At 41.8% G+C, this 17719-nt stretch overlaps 1 protein-coding gene across 1 annotated transcript; it reads right to left on the bottom strand.

Annotated features, from left to right (window-relative positions):
• Positions 1–552: 552 nt before the first annotated feature.
• BANF2 (BANF family member 2) lies at positions 553–16477 on the bottom strand. Its single transcript, XM_024559168.2, has 2 exons — positions 16350–16477; positions 553–722 (listed from the first exon to the last, which is right to left on the bottom strand). Exons 1-2 carry the CDS (start codon positions 16473–16475, stop codon positions 576–578), a joined length of 273 nt encoding a protein of 90 aa, XP_024414936.1. The 5' UTR covers positions 16476–16477; the 3' UTR covers positions 553–575.
• Between the last annotated feature and the right edge of the window lie 1242 nt (positions 16478–17719).

Below are 17719 nucleotides of genomic sequence, written 5' to 3'. Positions count from 1 at the left end.
TGAATGAAATGAGAATGTAAGTTGAGGGTATCATTGTGGACAGAGGCTTTGAGAGACAGTGTGTAATTCACCACTGTGTCGTACTCATGCAAGTGTGTATTGAGAGGGAATCTCCATGACCTTAAGTCTCAGAGTGAATACAACAGACGATGCTCACCTGATGACATGTATTGAACATGTAGCATAAGAAAGAGGTCAACCTGTCAGCTAATTCCTGACCTTCAGAAACTAAGTGATATATACTGTTTAAGCTGCTACAGTTAGAGTATATTTGTTATGCAGCAAGAGATAACTAATATACGGACAAAATTTAATTCCCATTTTAAGCAAATGTGTCAATTCTTATATATAAATACACACTGGGATATTTGGCATGGTGTTCGTATAAAGGGAATGACAGTCACTTCTGGGTGGTGAACTCTGGGTCATTCTTTCTTGTGTTCTTTTTTTATATTCTTGGATAACTTTTTATAACAAGCATGTATCATTCAAGTTAAAAACAAAAATAACGACTCTGAGCCTGGGTCTAGGTACAGAATGCATAATTTCCCAGGAGGCAGAGCAAGGAGGTGTGTTTACAGGAAGCAGGAACACCACTCCTTCAGGCAGTTAGAACTCTCCTGGGCCTCACACTCCGTGGCACCACAACAACAAATGAGCCACCTCTGAAACTCAGCTTCGTTCTTGTGCATCAGAAGGAACTGTCCCAGCAGGGTGTAGGCCTGTGGGGAGGGGATGAGGCAGGTAGGAAAATGGGAAAGGTTATAATAAACTTGTTCAGATATGCTGTTCCTTCCCCAACATGAGGACCCATGTGAAAATTGAAGAAAGGGCAGGTAAGATTTGAGGGAGACTGGCAGTCCTGAAAATCCTGAGTGGGAGACGGGGATTTGGGGACAGGCCCTTGGTGAGATGTTAGGCTGAGTTAAATGCCCATTGCTTGGGGCAGGTTTGGAGGCTGTCCAGTCTGGGATGAACCAGAGCCTGGCCTTCTCCACATTAATGAGCAGCACATGAGTCACCAGGAATCTTGTTAAAAGGCAGGCTTTGACTCAGTAAGTCTGGAGTGGGACATGAGAGCCTGCATTTCTAAAATGCTCCTGGATGAGGGTTGTCCAAGGACAACATTTTGAGTAGCAAGAGCCTAGCATACCTCTGATGCTCCCTTCAGGCCTCTGATCTTATATTTCTCTCTTACACACACACACAGTCACACACAAACACAAATGGAGTTAGCCATCTCCACTCTGCCACTTTCTCAATTATTCCAGCAAAGAGTTTCTAGCCCTTGGCACTATTGACATTTTGGATAATTGTGTATTGGGGTAGGGGGTAGTCATCCTGTGCATTATAGGAAGTTTATCAGCATCTCTGGCCTCTACTCACTAGATGTCAGTAGCACACCCCCACTCCCAAAACTGTGACACTCAACCATCTCCAGACATTGCCATGGGACTAGCAGATAAAGGCCATCTTAGCATTGATTTTCTTCAGTGTGAGAACCCACAGAACCTAGGCTTCAGTTTCTGCATCTTTCGAAGGCTAAACATAGTATGCTTTGCCCCATTCCACAAACTGAATTGAGTTCAATGTGAGAGCATCAGAATAGTGTAAATTCCTTTATCATCCTGGATACACAGCCCTGTGGGTGAAGCAGAAGGCATAAAACATACCCATCTTTCCCTTCTGAGCCTCTAAGGATAAAAACACATGTAAAATAAAGATTCCAGAGTTCCTAGTCTATGGCATTCTTAGTTTTCTAACTACTTGCCCCACAATATTTCATTTCTTTTTTACAATTTAATCACATTCTAATGAGGAGCAAGGACCACATGGAGAGAGGGACATTTAAGATCACATGACCACAGATGGGCCCAGCCACCAAACAGTGAAGCCTGGAGACTTGAGGTCAAATGTCCATCTCTCAGAGTGGTTTAGGCGCACTCCAGCCTGGAGTGAACAAGAACCAGTGTCCATACAAGTTCTGAGCCATCTGTAGGAAAACACACTGATGTCTGTTTATGTTCAGGTCTACAAAATAAAGCAAATGTCATCTTTTTTAAAAAAATATATTTATTGATTATGCTATTACAGTTGTCCCATTCCTGCCCCCCACTCCACTCCATCCTGCCCACCCCCTCCCTCCCACATTTCCCCCCTATAGTTCATGTCCATGGGTCATACTTATAAGTTCTTTGGCTTCTACATTTCCTATACTATTCTTACCCTCCCCCTGTCTATTTTCTACCTACAATTTATGCTACTTATTCTCTGTACCTTTCCCCCCTCTCTCCCCCTCCCACTCCCCTATTGACAACCCTCCATGTGATCTCCATCTCTATGGGTCTGTTCCTGTTCTAGTTGTTTGCCTAGTTTGCTCTTGTTTTTGTTTTAGGTGTGGTTGTTAATAACTGTGAGTTTGCTGTCATTTTTACTGTTCCTATTTTTGATCTTCTTTTTCTTAGGTAACTCCCTTTAACATTTCATATAATAAGGGCTTGGTGATGATGAACTTCTTTAACTTGACCTTATCTGAGAAATACTCTATCTTCCCTTCCACTCCAAATGATAGCTTTGCTGGATACAGCAATCTTGGATGTAGATCCTTGCGTTTAATCTTGGGTAATGTAATTATGATGTCCCTTGGTGTGTCCCTCCTTTTTTGTCTTGGCGCATCTGTTACTTTAAGGGGCGGGGCCTTAGGTGTTCCCGGGGTGGGCTAACGCTGGTCGCTGCGCTGTGATGCTGTATGTGGGGAGGGGCCGAGAGGGAGCAATGGCGCCCTCCTCACTCTCCTCCGGATTTTAATCCTTCACTCAGATACCCACAATCAAACTGGGCCCCTCTGGTGCTGATTCCTAAGTGGGTGGGCTTGTGCAAGCTCTAGGCCCCCGTGTGTCCCTCCAACAACCTCTCCTGTAAGGCTGGGAGTTTCTCCTGCTGCCGCCTCAACCCCCACGGGTGTTTTCAATCAGAGGTTTGAGGCTTTATTTCCCCGTGCTGGAGCCCTGGATTGCACGGTCTGCTTTGCTCCCCCACCATTTGTCCCAGTTTATCTATGCGCGAATGTGGGGCCGCAGGGTCTGCTACCTGCTTCAAGGCCTGTCCCGTTCTCCGCCACTCTGAGTCCGGCCCTCTCGGTTTGTCTGGGTGTGAATGTGGGGTCGCGAGGTCTGCTAGCGGTTGGACTGCCTTCCCAGTCCGTCACTCTGCCAGTCTCTGGGGCTGGCTGTGGCCACGTGAGTCCTCTCTGCCCTGGCTGTCTCCGCCCCTCCTACCGGTCTGGAAGAATGTTTCTTTTTTTATCTCCTTGGTTGTGGGACTTCCTTGCCATTCAATTTTCTGTCAGTTATGGTTGTGCAAGGAGGCACAGTGTGTCTACCTATGCCGCCATCTTGGTTCCCCTCGACCGAGTGTGCAGTTTCTTATTTTGAGTAATTGTCCAGTTGGTGAAAAAACAAAAACCCCAGGATTTCGTGGGCATTTAAAACTGCTATTTTAATCATCCTAAAAAGCAATATAGTTGCTTAGAATGATCTTTTTCTTTATAAGTATAGTTGAATTTTCAGTGATGGATTTTATTTACGGAGATGTTTTTAATTGAACATTTAGAAAATTAAAATTTGTGGAATGTTAATTGAGCTAATTGCTACAGTAGGTGTGGGAAGTACCCATGTGAATATAAAAGGATCAAGAGACACAGAGCTGTCCAGCCAAGATAGAGGCATAGGTAGACACATTGTGCCTCCTCACACAACCAAAAGAAGGACAACAAATTTAAAAACAAAAAACAAGAACTCCCAGAAAATCAAATTGTATGGAAGTCTGACAACCAAGGAGTTAAAGAAGAAACATTCATCCAGACCAGTAGGAGGCTCAGAGAGGACTTGCAGCAAGACAGCTGCTGGAGGACCGGGGCAGGCAAGGCAGCAGCTGGCAGACCCAGTGAGGCAGTGGCTTGCAGACTGGGTGGTCCCACATTCGAATGCAGATAAACCGGGGGGAACAACGGGGGAGTGAGACAGACTGCACAACCCAGGGCTCCAGTGTGGGGGCATAAAGCCTCAAAATCTCTGACTGAAAACACCTGTGGGGGTTGAGGTGGTGGGAGAAACTCCATATCACAGGAGAGTTTGTTGGAGAGACCCATGGGGTCCTAGAAAGTACACAAACCTACCCAGGAATCAGCCCCAGAAGTGCCCAATTTGATTGTGGGTAGTGGGGGAAGTGACTGAAAACCAGCAGAGTGGAGCAAGTGCCATTGTTCCCTCTCTGACCCCTCCCCTACATACAGCCTCACAATGCAGAGTTGTGGGTTGCCCTGCCCTGGTGAACACCTAAGGCTCCACCCCTTACTACAGAACAGGGGCTGAGACAAAAAAAAAAAACAAAAAAAAAAACCACAAATGGCCCAAGTGAAAGAACAGTTCAAAGCTCCAGGAAAAATACAACTAAACCACGAGGAGATAGTCAAAACTATCAGATGCACAGTTCAAAAAACTGGTTATCAGGATACTCCAAGAACTCACTGGGTACTTCAACAGCATAAAAGAGACCCAGGCAGCAATAAAGGTTGCATTATGTGAAATAAAGACAAATCTATAGGGAACCAACAGTGAAAGGAAGGAAACCAGGACTCAAATCAACAGTTACAAGCAGAAGGAAGAAATAAACATTCAATCACAACAGAATGAAGACACAAGAATTCACAAAAATGAGGAGAGGCTTAGAAACCTCCAGGACATCTTGAAACGTTCCAACATCGAATTATAGGGGTGCCAGAAGGAAAAGAGGAAGAACAAAAAATTGAAAACTTGTTTGAAAAAATAATGAAGGAGAGCTTCCCTAATCTGGCAAAGGAAATAGACTTCCAGGAAGTCCAGGAAGCTCAGAGAGTCCCAAAGAAGCTGGACCAAGGAGGAACACACCAAGGCACATCATAATTATATTACCCAAAATTAAAGATGAGGAGAGAATCTTAAAAGCAGCAAGAGAAAAGGAGACAGTTACCTACAAAGGAGTTCCCATTAGACTATCAGCTAATTTCTCAAAAGAAGCCTTACAGGCAAGAAGGGACTGGAAAGAAGTATTGAAGTCATGAAAGGCAAGGACCTCCATCCAAGATTACTCTATCCAGCAAAGCTTCCATTTAGAATGGAAGGGCAGATAAAGTGCTTCCCAGATAAGGTTAAGTTAAAGGAGTTCATCATCACCCAGCCCTTATTATTAAAGGGATTTATCTAAGAAATTAAAGAATATCAAAAATATGAATAGTAAAATGACAACAAACTCACAGGTATTAACAACTGAACCTAAAAACAAAAACAAAAACAAACTAAGCAAACAACTAGAATAGGAACAGAACCACAGAAATGGAGATCACATGGAGGGTTATCAGTGGGGGAGTGGGAGGGGGAGAGAGGGGGAAAAGGTACAGAGAATAAGTAGCATAAATGGTAGGTAGAAAATAGACAGGGGGAGGTTAAGAATAGTATAAGAAATGTAGAAGCCAAAGAACTTATATGTACGACCCATGGACATGACCTAAAGCGGGGAATGCTGGTGGGGGGGAGTGTGCAAGATGGAGGGGAATAAAGGGGGAAAATGGGACAACTGTAATAGCATAATCAATAACATATATTTTTTAAAAAAGGATATGGGTAAACTGAGGAACCATGAATAAATCATGGACTTTGGTTAATGAAACTATAACAATATTAGTTCATTAATTGCAACAAATATACTAATGTAAGGTGCTAGATAGGGGAAACTGGTATGGAAAAAAATAGAGTAGAAGAGATTGTCTGATAATTTAGTAACAATCCCAAATTTTATAGGAGAATGCCTTTTGTTTTGTCTGTCTTAAAGAAAAAAAAAGAAACACAGAGCTTTGTTCAAGGAGAGAGAACACTGATGATGATGATGATAGTTAAGTGGCAGTTCTGAATACCTTTGGTGGACTCCAGGCCCCTGGAACATTTTAATCCTTCTGATCCTCACGTGTGCCTGTCCCATTAGGTTAAGATTTGTTTTCCTCAGCCCCATTTTTTGCACATTTCAACTATCCACAGTCTGGCCAGGCATCTATGGAGCCCTCTGCCATTTTGGAGGCCTTGCTGCTGACATCCGCTGTTTGGGTATTGGAGCCCCCATGTCCCCACTGGGTTCAGCAGCCAGGAAGCCAGGGAATGCATGGTACACAGGGCCAGAGGCAAACTTTCCAGGAATGCTGCAGGAAGAAGGGCCTCATCTTGCAGCCTCCAGAGCCAAGTTGCAACCTGACTCCCCCTTCTTCATTTTCTCTTGGCTCACACTGCTCCCTGCTATCAGTGGGAAGGGAAAGTTAGCTTGTTTCACTCTACTCACAAGGGAAGCAGGCACTGCCAGAAGCCCACTTGGTTTCTCTACTGGCTTCAGAAAGCCAGCCCCTAACCCTGGAGAAGAGAAACTGTCCTTCACTGTCCTTGGGCCAAAGCTCAGAAAAATCTGACTGTGGGAATGGTGACTTAGAGAAACAGACCCTGAACAGACATTCCCACAGTCCCACCACCCTGGACAGTATCAACCTCTAAGCCAGGGGTGTTCATTCTTTCCTGTGGCAGCCACGCCCACATGGCTCAACTGTGGCACACTTCCCCTCAAGTCCAAGTCCAGTGAGCAGCAGGTCTGAACAACTCTCAAGTTTGCTGTGCCAATTTCTTGCTAAACTGGAGCAATATTTGTGTCTGCACCCTAGTTGGGTTCCCTTGTCTGTGACCCACACAGTCATACTGGGCCCTGCACTCAGAAGGCCCAACTTAGTTTAATGCTCTGCTGCTGCCCTCTTGAAATTCTCAATACATTTAAACAAGGGGCCTCACATCTTCATTCTGCATGGGGCCCCACAAATTAGATAGCTGGTCCTCAACCACGCTAATTAAAGTGTACATTATTCCCTATGATACCTGCCTTTTCAAACAGTGATATGGAGGCTCAGCCTCTCATTCTCAAGCTTCTGTATTCCCTATACCAAAGCCCTAAGCTCCTCAGCACCTGTAGTGAGTGCACTTTACTTTCCCACAAGACTTCACTGTATCATGAACAACCTTTTCCCTAACTCAGTGATTTTCAATGTTTTTCATCTCATGGCTAATCACTAAAATTCTGCAGCACACCAAGAAATATATTTTTTGCCAATCTCGACAAAATAGGTATAATTTTGATTCATTCATGCCACACTGCTATTGTTGTGTTGGCTGTTATCATTTCTTTACTTGACAATCTAAGGGGAAAGAGGTCAGTGTCCCTGACTAAATAGTCAGGTATTGCATGCTTTAAAAATTCTTGCAACACAGTGATTAAAAATCGTTGTTCTATGTTGGCTCTTAAGCCTTCATGGCTACAGATAGCCAATGACAACCTGGCAAATACAGTTTAAAACTCCTTGTCTTTAGTGTGAATGCTCAATCCAGTGAAGGACTTGTCCCTTCTTCTTTCTCTTCCCTGTCTCCCTGGGGCAAATTTATACTAAAAAATTATTCATCTGAAATTTAACTGGGCATCCTTATTTTATCTGGCAATCCTATGCAGGGTAACCCCAAACTTAGGTGATTGCCTTTCCCAGAGCCTGTCTGCCCAGATTCAAATTCTGTCTTTCTTGAGTGGCCTTGAGTGAATCATATGGCTGCTTGGTGCCTCAGTTTTCCCATTTGTAAAATGGAGATGAATATGCCTTATAGGATTTTAAAATTACTATTATTGTTCAAGTACAGTTGTCTGCATTTCCCCCTACCACCCCCCCCAGCCACAGCCATCCCCACCTCCCTTCCCTGATCCCACCCCTTCATGGCTTTGTCCATGTGTCCTTTACACATGTTCCTAAAAACCCTTCCCCCTTTCCTCCCCATTATCCTCTCCCACCTCCCCTATGGTTACTGTCAGTTTGTTCTTAATTTCAATGTCTCTGGTTATATTTTGCTTGCTTGTTTGTTTTGTTGATTAAGTTCCACTTACAGGTGAGATCAGATGGTATTTGGCTTTCACCGCCTGGCTTATTTCACATAGCATAATGCTCTCCAGTTCAACCCATGCTGTTGCAAAGGGTAGAAGATCCTTCTTTCTCTGCTGTGTAGTATTCCATTGTGTAAATGTACCATTGTTTTTTGATCCATTAATTTACTGATGGGCACTTAGGTTGCTTCCAGCACTTGGCTATTGTAAATTGTGCTGATATGAACATTGGGATACATAGGTTCTTTTGGATTGGTATTTCAGGGTTCTTAGGATACAATCCCAGCAGTGGAGTTGCCAGGTCAAAAGGCAGTTCCATTTTTAGATTTCTGAGGAGATTCCATGCTGTTTTCCACAGTGGCTGCATGAGTCTGCATTCCCACCAACAGTGCACGAGGGTTCCCTTTTCTCCACGTCCTCACCAACACTTGTTGTTTGTTGATTTGTTTAAGATGGCCATTCTGACCAGTGTGAAGTGGTATCTCATTGTGGTTTCAATTTGCATCTCTCTGATGGCTAGTGATGCTGAGCATCCTTTCATATGTCTGTGGGTCCTCTGTATGTCCTCCTTGAAGAAGTGCCTGTTCAGGTCTTTTGCCCATTTTTAATTTTTATTTAATTTTTATTTTTTAAAGATTTTATTTATTTATTGTTAGAGAGAGGGGAAGGAAAGGAGAAAGAGAGGGATAGAAACATCAATGTGTGGTTGCCTCTCATGTGCCCCCCTACTGGGGACCTGGCCTGCAACCCAGGCATGTGCCCTAGACTGTGAAACAAACTAGCAACCCTCTGATTCACAGGCCCGCGCTTAATCCACTGAGGTACACCAGCCAGGACTCATTTTTTAATTGGGTTGTTTGTCTTCCTGGAGTTGAGTCATGTGAGTTCTTTATATATTTTGTAGATCAAACCCTTGTCTGAGGTATCACTGGCAAATATGTTTTCCCACACAGTTGGTTCTCTTTTCATTTGAATGCTGTTTTCTATAGCTGTACAGAAGCCTTTTATTCTGATGAGACCCCATTTGTTTATTTTTTCCTTTATGTCCCTTGCTCTAGGGAATATATCAGTGAAAATATTGCTGCATGTAATATCTGAGATTTTCCTGCCTATGTTTTCCTCTAGGACTTTGATGGCAATTTATATTTATGTACAATTTGTATTTAAGTCTTTTATCTATCTTTTATCCACCTATTTTTGTCTATGGTGTAAGTTGGTGTTCAAGTTTCATTTTTTTGCATATACCTGTCCAGATCTCCCAACACCATTTGTTGAAGAGGCTATTTATGCTTCTGCCCCCTTTGTCAAATATTAATTGGCCATAGAGACTTAGGTTTATTCCTGGGCCCTCTATTCTGTTCCATTGGTTTACGTGTCTGTCCTTATGCCACAACCAGGCTGTTTTGATTACATTGGCCTTGTAATAGAGTTTGATATCAGGTATTGTGATCCCTCCTGCTCTGTTCTTCTTTCTCAAAATTGCTGCAGCTATTTGGTGTCATTTATGGTTCCATATAAATTTCTGAAATGTTTGTTCTATATCTGTGAAATATGTCATGGGTACTTTAATAGGGATTGCATTGAATCTATAAATCGCTTTAGTAATATGGCCATTTTGGTGATGTTAATTCTTCCAATCCATGAACACAATACATGCTTCCATTTGTTTGTGTCTTCCTTAATTTCTTTCTTCAGTGTTGTGTAGTTTTCTGAGTACAACTCTTCTACCTCCTTGGTTAGGTTTATTCCAAGGTATTTTATTTTTCTTGTTGCTATATCAAATGGGATTTTTCCCCTGATTTCTGTTTCTGATGTTTCATTGTTGGTATACAAAAATGCCTTTGATTTCTGAGTATTGACTTTGTATCTGGCTGTTTTGCCAAATTCATTTATTAGGTCGAGCAGTTTTTCGGTGGAGTCTATAGTATTTTCCATATACACTATCATGTCATCTGCAAACAGTGATAGTTTCATTTCCTCCTTTCCAATTTCCCCCTTTCCACTTTCCTCCTTTTATTGCTTTTTCTTGTCTGATTGCTGTGGCTAGGACTTCCAATACTATGTTGAATAGAAGTGGTGAAAGTGGGCATCCTTGTCTTGTTCCTGATCTTAGTGGGAAAGCTCTAAGTCTTTGTCCATTGAATATGATGTTGGCTGTAGGTCTCTCATATATGGCCTTTATTATGTTGAGGAATGCTCCCTCTCTTCCCACTTTGCTGAGTGTTTTTATCATAAATGGGTGCTGTACCTTATCAAATGCCTTTTCTGCATCTATTGATATGATCATGCGATTTTTATCTTTCATTTTGTTTATGTGGTGAATTATGTTTATTGATTTGTGAATATTGTACTGTCCTTGCATTCCTGGGATGAATCCCACTTGATCATGGTGTATGATCTTTTTAATGTATTGATGGATGCGGTTTGCCAATGTTTTCTTGAGGATTTTAGTGTCTATGTTCATCAGCGATATTAGCCTGAAGTTTTCTTTCTTTGTTGTCTCTTTACCTGTTTTTGGAATTATGATGATGCTGGCTTCATAAAAAGAGTTTGGGAGTTTTCCATCTTGGATTTTTTAGAATAGTCTGTGAAGAATAGGGGTTAGCTCATCCTTAAATGTTCTGTAAAATTCTCCTGTGAAACTGTCCAGTCCAGGGCTTTTTTGTGGTGGGAGTTTTTTGATTACTGCTTCAATTTCATCAGCTATTATTGGTCTGTTCAGGCTTTCTACTTCTTCATTGAGTTTTGGAAGATTATATTTTTCTTGAAAGTTGTCCATTTCATCTAGGTTTTCAAATTTCTTGGCATACAGTTCTTCGTAATACTTTCTTACAATCCTTATTTTTCTGTGGTATCAGTTGTAATCTCTCCTCTTTCATTTCTGATTGTGTTTATTTGGGCCCTCTCTCTCTTTTTCTTGATGAATCTGCTTAAAGCCTTGTTGATTTTGCTTATCTTTTCAAGAATTAGTTCCTGGATTTATTGATCCTTTGGATCATGCTTTTAGTCTCTGTGTCATTTAACTCTGCTCTGATCTTGGTTATTTCCTTCCTTCTACTTGCTCTGGGCTGTCTTTGTTGTTGTTTCTCGAGTTCTTGTAGGCATAGGGTTAGGTTGCTTGTTTGAAATGTTTCTGTCTTTTTTAGGTAGGCCTGTGTCACTATGAACTCCCCTCTCAGGACTGACTTTGCTGTGTCCCATAAGTTTTGGGTTGTTGTAAATTCATTTTCATTAGTTTCTAGAAACTTTCTGATTTCTTCCTTGATGTGATTCTTTACCCTTTCGTTGTTTAATACCATGCTATTGAATCTCCATGAGTTTGAATTTTTTTCCTTGAGGTTGGTTTCTAGTTTCAGTCCCTTGTCATTGGAGAAAATGCTTGATATGATTTCAATTTTCTTGAATTTGTTTGGGCTTGTTTTGTGTCCTATAATGTGGTCTATCTTTGAAAATGTTCCATGTGTCTTTGAAAAGAATTTGAAAAATTCTTTGAAAAATATTTTGCTTCTTTGGAATGAAAGTTTCGGTATATATCAGTTAAATTCATTTGATCTAGGACATTGTTCACTGCTGCAATATCTTTGTTGATATCTTGTTTGGAAGATATATCCATTTTTGACTGTGGGGTGTTAAAGTCCCCTACTATAATTGTGTTGCTGTCAATATCTTTCTTGAAGTCCTCCAAGATTTTCCTTTTGCATTTGGGTGCTCCTATGTTGGGTGCATATATATTTACAATATTTATGTCTTCTTGATGGATTCTTCCCTTGAGTATTATCAAGTGACCTTCTGGGTCTCTTTTTATGGCCCTTGTTTTGAAGTCTGTTTTTTTTTTAATATGAGTATTGCCACTCTGACTTTTTTCCTGTCCATTTGCTTGATATATTTTTTTCCAACGTTTCACTTTCAGTCTGTGTAGTTCTTTTGTTCTGATGTGGGTCTCTTGTAGGCAGCATATGTGTGGGTCATGATTTCTTATCCATTCAGCTATTCTATATCTTTTGACTGGAGCATTTAATATAGGATTTTTTTGATGGTTAAATGAAATAAAAATATGTGATGCACTTAGAACAGTGCCTGACATGTGGCAAGCATTCTGTGCTGGTTTTGTTATTAGAAGGGATTCAGGGAGCAGGTAGAACCCAGAACATTTATTCTGCTCTGACCTTCCAAGCATCTTTCAGGAAGAAAATTTAGGCTCAAGAATATGACTTTACAGTGTCTTCAAAGAGCCAAACCTGAGTCTCTGGGATGTTGGAATAACTCCAGATTATCCCCAGAGTAATGCATCTTCTCTCATGGGGCACTGCCCACTAACTATGAATTTAGCAAGTGCCTAGAAAGTCACTCACTTCTGGGAGGCAGTGGGAGAGGACAAAGAACACAGAACCATACTCTGCCTCAGAAGAGGTGTGAAAGTACACCAAAGGCAAGTTGTGCCTCTAACTTATTGCATATGTTTCTCAGTCCACACATGGGGAAAATAGTCAATGGTACGGATGTCACAGCAAGGGGTCCCACTGAATACTCAAAGTCTTCAGAAACAGATGCCTGTTAGACTGGGATAGGTGAGCAGAAGGAAGACTTACTTCCCAGAGGAGGCAGGCTATGAAGTGGGCCTTGAAGTAGTTGGGAACCCATTTTGAAAAGGGCTTCCAATCTTCAGGAGGGAGGTCACATATATGTTTGTGCATCATGGACCGTCTGGCTAGAGTATGGGGATGGGTACATGGAGGGACAGAAGAAAATGAGATGGAGCTAGAGCTAGGCTGTGGAAAGCCTTAAGCATTTCGTGCACAATGTATTTTCCTTTCTCAGTAATTCCTCTCTCCTTTGCAGCCCTTCTGCCATTAAATCTAAACTAATGCTGTCCGGGAGAAACCTAATGTGAGCTAGCCACATATATAATTTTTGATTTTGTAGTAGCCACATAAAAGTCAGAAAGAAACAGGTGATATTCGTTCTAATAATTTTTATTTTCTCTCATATTTCTAAAATATTATCATTTCAACATATAACCAATAGTATTATAATGAAAAATATTGATGAGATAGTTTGATTTTTTTTAAGTCCTTAAAATTGCTGGGTGAATTTTATGTTTTGAGCACATCTCAATTCAGACAGATGCTCACCAGTACAAGTGGCCAATGGCCACAACGTAGGTCCTCAGGCCAAAGCTGACTGCCCCTGGGAAGGGCAGGCATGATATCACCCAGAGAGAATGCAGCCAAGTGCTTGATTTTGGGGGTCCTGAGGAGACTGGGGTGAATCCATAGCAGGAGGTCTGGGCTCCAGTGTTCTTGGGAGAGTGCTGATGGCCAGACAAGTAGTGCTGAGGACAGCCTCTTGGTCTGTATTTCAGCAGGTCCTCAGGGTGCAGGAAGAGCCAGTGCCCATGAGACAAGGCCAAGAAAGCTGTTGTGACTACAGCCCTAATTCTGGATAGCAATTTTATGGATACCTGAAACTTTCTCAGTCATGTATTCTTTTATCTTAAATGTGCTTATCATCCCACCTACAATCCTCATTAAAAATACTGTTAAGCTCGAAAAGGCAAAACTACAGGGACGGAAAACAAATCAGTGGTGACCAGGGACTGAGGGAGAGAAATATGAAGATCATGGGAGGACATTTTGGAGTGATGGAATTGTTTTATGTCTTGATTGTGGTAGTGGCTACATGAGTGCACGTACCTGTCAAAACCTGATGTGTGCACTAAAAAGTTGAAATTTACTGTATGTAAATAAAATTATTTTTAAAATGATGAATATGGCTGACCAATAATAAAATCTCACAGTCATGGAAACACTAAATCAATAGCAGTAGAAACCAGAATACTGGTTACCTCTGGGAGTAGGGGATGGCATTGAACTGGAAGAAGGCACAAGAGAACCATCTGGAATTCTGGAGGTATCTGGCCATTGGATCCAGGTAGTGGGTCCATGGATATATAAATAACTGTCAAAATTCATTGAGCCAAACCCTTCATATCAATGTAAGTATACTACACCACAATGAAAAGTAAAAGCAACAATCTTTTTTTTAAAGAATTTTTAATTTAAATAAATTCAAGATGGATAAAAGACTTAAATATAAGTTATAAAACCATAAAAGTCCTAGAGGAAAACATTGGCAGGAAGATCTCAGACATTCCACGCAGCAACATCCTCACAGACAGGTCCCCTAAAGCAAGGGACATAAAGGAAAGAATAAACAAATGGGACCTCATCAAAATAAAAAGCTTCTGCAGGGCTAAAGAAAACAGCGTTAAAATACAAAGAGAACCAACAGTATGGGAAAACATATTTGCCAATGATACCTCAGACAAGGGCCTGATCTCCAAAATATATAAAGAACTCACATGACTCTACTCCAGGAAGACAAACAACCCAATTAAAAAATGGGCAAAGGACTTGAACAGACACTTCTCCAAGGAAGACATACAGAGGGCCCAGAGACATATGAAAAGATGCTCAGCATCACTAGTCTCAGCTCTGTTGGAGAGGTGCAAGTTGAAACCACAATGAGGTACCATCTCACACCAGTTACAGTGGCCAACATAAACAAATCAACAAATGTTGGAGAGGATGCAGAGAAAAGGGAACCCTAGTACACTGTTGGTGGGCATGCAGACTGGTGAGGCCACTGTGGAAAACAGTATGGAATTTCCTCAGAAAACTAAAAATGGAACTGCCCTTTGACCCAGCAATTCCGCTGCTGGGATTATACCCTAAGAACCCTGAAACACCAATCCAAAAGAACCTATGCACCCCAATGTTCATAGCAGCACAATTTACAATAGCCAAGTACTGGAAGCAACCTAAGTGCCCATCAGCAAATGAGTGGATCCAAAAACTAGGGTACATTTCCACAATGGAATTCTACACAGCAGAGCGAAAGAAGGAGCTTATACCCTTTGCAACAGCATGGATGGAACTGGAGAGCATTATGTTAAGTGAAATAAGCCAGGCAGTGAGGGACAAATACCATATGATCTCACCTTTAACTGGAACATAATCAACAAAAGAAAAAAGCAAACAAAATATAACCAGAGACATTGACATTAAGAACATTGTAACAATAGCCACAGGGGAGTGGGGAGGGGATAGTGGGGAGAGGGGTCTATAGGAGCTACTATAAAGGACACAAGGACAAAATCAAGGGGGAGAGTAGAGGTGGGGGAGGGAGGTGGGACTGGCTGGAGTGGGGTGGAGGGAAGGGGAGAAAATGCAAACAATTTAACTGAATAAAAATAAATAAATTAATTTAAAAAGAAAAAGAATTTTTAATTTAAAGTGTCTCCCTTGGCCAGACTTGCCTACTTTATTACATGCTTGGGAGTGGTCCTATCTCTTTTATCTGAGAGGAAAGAATCAAATATACCTCAACGGTGCAACTCCAACTTCCTAGCAATACCACCTATTAGATACTAAATTGGCTGCTAGATCGGGGTGATATTCAGAATATTTAACATCTGGTGCCAAGCAGTGTGTCAATCAGAAAGTCACAGGCCCAGTAGTTTAGATGCCTTCTGGAAACAGCTGCACACTGTGCCAGTGCAAACCAAACTGGTTATCAGCCATGCACGCAGTGGTTCACAGCCTTGTTGGATATTTCTGCACTATCTTCCTGCCTGGTAGTGTACACTGGTGTTGAAAAGTGAAGGGAGTAAGCAATAGTTCTGTTGTGGGTCCCTTCTTGATGGAGTATTCAAGGCTCTGTATAAATTCCCATCCACTTCTGTATGTGCTTACTTTCTTTGGGTGCTCATTGGGATCATCTCCCATTTAGTAGAGAATCTCCCATTTTCTCCTAAAGTTCTAAGCAGCCTTATAATAGCACCATAGAAATGAATATTGAGATTCCACTAGATAACCTTGAGGCCATTCTTGGGCTGTGAGTAACATCTTTGAACTCACATCCTATTACTCTGGTGTAGACCCCAGACTGCTATTACTCCGCCTGCCACCACCAGGTTGGTGTCCTGAAGAGGCAAGTGAGACCCCACAGGTCTTTTCATGGGGACAGGGAGTGCACCCAAATCATTGATCCCAACAGTTCAGCCCCAGACTCAGGTGCTGGCTCACCTCTGTCGACTCATGGGTATTTGAACACCAAGTAAATCATGCTTGACTCAGCTGCTCTGAGCCAAAGAGATTCAATTTTTCCATCACCCACTGGCCCTTGAGGCTGCCCAAGCATGTGGGTCATGAGCACAGAAGCATGTGACACCCTGCCAAATGGCAGCTTTGCTTTCTCATGGGCACTTACAGGGACATGTGGCAGTGGCTGCCATCTCACAGGACTAGGAGAAGGGAATTAGGGAAGAGAAGCTGGGGAAATGAGATAAATGAAATTACCTTGTTGAAACCTTTGGTGACCAAATTGATTGCAAGTTCATGGCTGATCCCATCTACCCAGACAACATCCTTTTCTCCGATGGGTTCAGAGAGGAAAGCTCTCAACCTGGGAGACATGTGATCCATTTTCTGCAATAGCAGTGGAAGAAAAGGGTTAAGAAGTATCTGGCTGCTTACAGTGTGAATGGGCATTAGGGAACTCCCTCAACATACCAGGGGAATGGGTGGAACAAATGATAGGTTTCATTTCACCTTCCAAAGTTATTGGGGACTTTTAGATGCCAGGTGCCATGCCCAGTCTTGAAGGCCTTTACACATCCATTTCCACATCCATTTCTTAGTCTGAATGGACTAAGAGATATCTAGTGATGGCCACAAATGAGTCCAATAAAACCCCACAGATAGGGTTTGTTTAATATTAAGAACTGCAATAATCTTTTCAACTCCTTCCATCTTAAATGTTTAAAGAAATATCACTTCTCTTAGCTAATTACCCTACTTTCTCTATCACCCACACTGTATAATAGTTGTTTGATTACAAATAACAGAAAACTCTTAAACTGGATCAAATATTAAAGAAGACAATATAACAAAAGCCCAAGGGTAAAGGTAGGTATGGTACAATCAGGTCACAGCTTCATTTCTCTGATTCTTTCAATTTTTCCACTTTATGTTTGCTTTAGTCTTGGTTATTTCCCCTCTTGGTGGTGAAATGGCTACTCCAGCACTTATATTCCCCAGCAATGGCACCCCCCAAAAAGAAGAGAGAGAACATGTCTCTGAAGAGTTCCAAGCAGAGCCTCATTCAGTCTCAAAGGTCTTCATGGAGTCACTGTGTTAGCTTAGTGTTAGCTGTACGGCCCAGTCCTAGACCTGGGAGTGCAGTTGGCTTTCTCTAAGCCACATGTAAGCTGTGAGTTCCAGCATAGTTACCTAAACAAAATCAGGATTATTATTCAGAGTTGGGGAGATGTAACCATAACATCCCACTAAGATCCACCCTTTAGTTGAACCAATATTCATACATTCTCCTTCCCTTGCATAGTCATCAGAAATATCCACACTTAGCTAAAAAAGATTCATCCCCTTCCCCAAAGGGTGAAGTCCTATGATTCAGCCAGTTACTGGATTCGAGTTCATATTTTCTGGAAGATGAATCATACTCTCAATCACGTCTGAAAGTAGCTACTCATGGAATGGTAACCTATGAACTAAATTCTGAAGTTCACCACCATCAGCATAGTCAGCAATACCAAGAAAAACCCAAGATACTTACAATAAGCATTTCCAGAATGGGAATTCTTCATTTGGAGAAGGGAAGAATGGGAAACACATTCAGTTTTTGTTGGTTGATAGTACATGCAATATGG

Source organism: Desmodus rotundus, chromosome 6 (genome assembly GCF_022682495.2).
Source record: "Desmodus rotundus isolate HL8 chromosome 6, HLdesRot8A.1, whole genome shotgun sequence".
Taxonomy (NCBI): domain Eukaryota; kingdom Metazoa; phylum Chordata; class Mammalia; order Chiroptera; family Phyllostomidae; genus Desmodus; species Desmodus rotundus.
This window is presented reverse-complemented; position numbering and strand designations above follow the sequence as displayed.

Excerpts from the sequence above, each read along its gene's own strand:
- BANF2 (XM_024559168.2), bottom strand. The coding sequence starts at position 16,475 with ATGGATCACATGTCTCCCAGGTTGAGAGCTTTCCTCTCTGAACCCATC. Across the intron at positions 723-16,349 it reads TCACCAAAGGTTTCAACAAG|GCCTACACCCTGCTGGGACA; the intron begins GTAATTTCATTT and ends CCCTCCCCACAG.